We start from the raw sequence: 4,774 nt of genomic DNA on the forward strand, positions 1-4,774 counted from the left end.
CATACCTTTTCAAGCTACATGAGTAAAGATCAATACCCTCTTAAATATTTTGCATCATTTAATCCCAAGAATTATAAAGAGTAATCATAAGAAAATCGAGATATTCAAATCTATAACCAATTCAGCACTGAAGAAATCTCACAATACAGAACAGAACCAGCCAATGCATACCTTAATTAACTCTTAATACCCAAAGATTTACGAACATAACACAAAATTACCCCCCCCTCCACACAAAAAAAAACAATCAAATCTATAACCAATTCAATACTAAAAAATTCCCATAATATAGATTAAAAGACAAAACACATAATAATATAGATCAAAATACAAACACAAAATAAAAAAGAAACAGAGCCATCATGTACCTAGTGTGCTCCAGGCCAAACCCAACCAAACTTTGATCACACGTAGCATTGAACCTTAACGACTGTTTTACAGCAGGCCTCTGCAACTTATAAACAACAGCGACGATGAATCTTAAGACATGCTATGCATTGGATACAACATTTGCCTCAAGCCAGAATATAGAACACTTTAAAAAGAAGCAGAATACAACCTTTTACCAAAAGCTGAACAATCGAAGAAATATTTCCCCCAAAATAGCAAGGAAAACCCTAATCAACAGATCAAGGAGAAGAAGGGCCCAAATTCTGCAAGAAAAGGTGGTGTCAAGAGACACCGTGACAAAATATTTACAGAGGAAAAGAACTCGGCTTAGGTAGAGGTGAATTTGGTAACAGCCTTCGTGCCCTCAGAGACGACATGCTTAGCGAGCTCACCCGGAAGAACAAGTTTAACAGCAGTCTGCACCTCCCTGGAGGAAAGCGTATCCCTCTTGCCGTAGCGAGTAAGCTTCGAAGACTCTGCTGCAACTTTCTCAAAAATATCATTGACAAAGGAATTCATGATAGACATAGATTTACTGGAGATGCCAATGTCAGGGTGAACCTGTTTCAGAACCTTGTACACATATATCTTGTATGTCTCCACATTCTTCTTTGACCTCTTCTTCTTTTTCTTATCTCCCCCTTCCTTTGATATCATCTTCTTCTTTGTAGTTTTCTCCGCCTTGGATGCGGCAGGAGCAGCTGCCTTCTCCTTCGCCGCAGCTGTCGCCTTTCCAACGGGAGTCTTCTTTCCAACAGTCTTCCTCTCTTCCTCTCCGCCTGCAGGCTTCTTCTCGGCCAGCTTCTTCTCTGCCTTTGGTGCCATTCTTCACACTCTAATTCTACTTCCCCTGCACCAGAATGAACGCCCATTATAAATTATAATACTCTACAAACCCCGATTACCTGGCCTCCGAGCTGTAGTGCGGAAGGAGTTCGCAGAGGGGTGCGCGCAGAGCATCAGAGCTTGAATGGGCGCGGGTGGAAATTTCGAATGGAGGGAATTACTCCCCGCATGAATTCTCCGAATTCCAGCTCATTATTCACCGCAGGAATTACTCCCCGATCGGTCAGGGATGTCAGGCGATCGGTCAGGGAATGTCAGGGCGGTCAGGGAGGGTGGCGGAGAAAAGTGGTGGCGGAGCGGGAAGATGGTGGTGGAGGGTGGAGAGTTTACCGATCGTCGGAGCTAAACGATTTTCCGGCCGATACCGGAAAAGGGGCCATTCTACAGCTTTCGTAGACTACTCCATTCGGATGTGTTGTGTTTAAGTCAACTAAATGAATAGTGAATTTAATTTATTATAAATAAATTTTTTTAATAAAGAAATTATTATAATTATTTTTATTTTTGTTTTAAATATAGTAAATGTAATTTTTAAAAATTTAAATTTTTAAATCAATTTAATTTTAAAAAATATAAGTTTTTTTTATTATATACTTATATAAAATGAAGAAAAATAATGTCCTGTCATTTTTATAAAAAAAAATAAAAATTAAAGCTAAAACTAAACTTATATATTTTATTTTAGTATTTTTTAAATATTGTAAGATTTTTATCAATTATTATGATTAACTATTTTAATTTTTTATTTATAGAGTTTTCAATTTTTTTACCATTTATTTAAATTTAGTTAATTATTATTATTATGGTTACAAGTTAAATGTTTTTTCAATTTATTTTCATTACTATTTGACTTAAAACAATTTTGTAAAGTAAAATGAACTTTTAAATTGAAAATTTAATTAAATGAATAAAGTGGGTTTAGTTTAATTGCTTTTTTTGGATGTATAAATGGATTTAATCTTTGAAAATTTCATGGAGGCTTCATTTATATAGACTATATGGTTTAAATTTTCAATTCCAATCAATCTTTGTTTGATTTCAAACAAAATTGACCAACAAATATATCTCAAAAAGGCCCAAGTGTAGAATAATGATATTATTTGAAATATCTTTTTTCAATTGCTTTACATAATATATACATAGTTTAGTTTTTTTTTTCAAAACCATACATAATATACAAATAGTTGACATATAATTTTTTTATTAATATGAAAATTTAAATATTTTATTTATGGACCACATTGAAACATTCTTTTTCATCATTATTATATTTTTAAATATGGATATGTACAACGAGAAAGAAAGGTTTTTCTCAAGGTTTTTTTCTTTGCTTTGGATTCATGGTTTTTTATGGGCTTAGTTGTTTTCCATTTCCATGTCCTTGCAACTTTTTCTCCCTTTAACTTCCTATAGCTTATGGACATTTTCTTGCTCATATGACCTGTTGTGTGGCCTGCCATATAGTGGTCCATTAGCATGGAAGAGCAACAACTAGAATTTTCAGGAAGCTTGATACAGTCTCCTATTTGTCATTCTCAATCCAAGTATGATGTGTAAATCACTGGAAGTTCTTCTCATATCTTGTCACCTACTTTGAATTGTCCTCCCGCACCACATCTCAATCCTCCCAGCAATTTGAGATCAAGTTCATGTTCGGATGCATAAACTCTGCAGTCGATTGAAAGTTGGTATTTAATGGGGATGGCTTGGCTTAATCTTTTCCCCTATCTCCTCTATTCACCCTTGGGTGTCATTGGATCAACCTTTGTCACTACTCTCTTTATTCACCCACAGTTGCAACTATGGCTCGACTGACCAGTTGACCAAATCAAGGTTACGGGTTGGGGAAACTCCCCGTAGTGCTCCCGAGCATTGTTCTTAAACTATGCAACTATGAGCACTGATAGCAGTTGGGAAGTACCGTCAACTAATGGGCCCAATAGAGTAGAACCATTCCCTTCAGTTTCCATTACCACCGCCGCCCACCAGTGAAGTGTTGAGGTTGTGGCGAGCATTGGGCGGGTGAGCACAGGGATGTACCATCGAGTGACAGATCGATAAGTGGTATTCTCCCCATTAAGTGTCATCCTGTTATAAGGATCAGGGACAATGAAAGAACTCCCACTGTAGGAGCTACCTATAAGAGCGTGACTCGATAACCGATAAACCTTGAGTCACATGCAAGTAGGATCAGTGGCCAAATGTGTTCTTGGAGAGGAGAATGGGGCAACTTGATGGGGTAAAAGGATTGACTTGACTAGGAGGAGGTCGACTAAGCTTTGATGGAGCCAAAAATTGTAAATGTAAATTTGAAATTTTCTTCTTTTGAAATGAGCATGAAGAACATGATTTACAACATTTTATTTTGACCTCAGCATGAGGAACATGCTTGAAAATAAATATATAAAAAAATTACATAATGAAAATTGACCATAGTTACAAAATTCAACACTCCCTCTTAACTAGGGAGGGTGATATAATGACATATCATCTTTTTCTAAAGTTTAAATATTCTATAAGGAAGGGTTAATATTAAGATAAGAATTATCATTAATATCATAATTCCCAATATCACAATAATATAGGTCCACCCTCTTGACCTATACCAATCATGACACCCATTTAGTACCTGTGTTTTAGAGGCTACAACCGCCCTCCAAAATTTTGCCTTAGATTCGTTTTGAAGCCTCCCTACCAACCATCCTCAACATGTCTTGCATTGTCAAGTACACAAGCTTCAGTCATTTTCTAGTATATTTCCAGCCTGTACATGATATCTTGTTGCATCCCCTCATTGGTTATTTCTTCAGACATGGTCCAGCTACATGTTGAGCAACTCCCTCAAGAAATTGTGCAATTCTGGAGGGGAAATAGCCTTCCCTCCAGAAATTGTGCAATCCTATCTGGCAGTCTGCTGGGCTGCAGAATTGGGCAATTTTGCCTATCAACCTTCACTGAGAAAACTGTGCAATCTATCCCAGTACGGTTGCTCAACCCAGAAATTGCACAATTCTGGGCAGTAGTCAGTTGCTCAGCCCAGAAATTGTGCAATCCTTCTAGGTAGCTAGCCCAGCTCCCTCCCAAAAATGCACAAATTTTCCCCTCAGTCAAGCAGGTTTTTGCATGTGCCATTGGGCTGACTGATTCCAGCCGGCATCGAGAAAACTTGACTTGCGTACATGGGATGATTTTTCCTGAAATAACAAAAAGAAACATGTAAAAAACATCCCTAGATTTTAGGGATCTACTTTTAGTAGCTGGATGTTACATGCAAAGATCATTTTAGAATCTTTCCTCCAAGTGTCACTTTTTCCTAGATTTGTGGCATGTGCGCCTAAGCCTCAAACTTATTTATTCGACTCTTCAGAGCTCACTTATTCACATCGATCTTTGAGCTCTAAAATTCCACAACACATGTAGCTCAGCTATTTACGGGTAAGTCCTCTTAACTTGTCTTTTGTAGCATTTCTGTCGCTTTTTTTGTTTTGGCTTGTCTGAGTGTTGTTTGCTTGATTTCTGTGAACGCTTGCTATCATTT

The 4,774-nt window shown here is 37.1% G+C and overlaps 1 protein-coding gene across 1 annotated transcript; it reads right to left on the reverse strand.

The window, feature by feature from the left end:
- Window positions 1-341: 341 nt before the first annotated feature.
- LOC149173062 (histone H2B.11-like) lies at window positions 342-1,215 on the reverse strand. The gene has a single exon (XM_089427871.1). The coding sequence runs from the start codon at window positions 1,213-1,215 to the stop codon at window positions 718-720; it is 498 nt and encodes a 165-aa protein (XP_089283997.1). The 3' UTR covers window positions 342-717.
- Window positions 1,216-4,774: the final 3,559 nt, after the last annotated feature.

Source organism: Pinus tabuliformis, chromosome 4_2 (assembly GCF_031772625.1).
Source record: "Pinus tabuliformis cultivar Carrire ecotype Pingquan chromosome 4_2, CPIR1, whole genome shotgun sequence".
Classification (NCBI taxonomy): domain Eukaryota; kingdom Viridiplantae; phylum Streptophyta; class Pinopsida; order Pinales; family Pinaceae; genus Pinus; species Pinus tabuliformis.

Excerpts from the sequence above, each read along its gene's own strand:
- LOC149173062 (XM_089427871.1), bottom strand. The coding sequence starts at position 1,215 with ATGGCACCAAAGGCAGAGAAGAAGCTGGCCGAGAAGAAGCCTGCAGGC.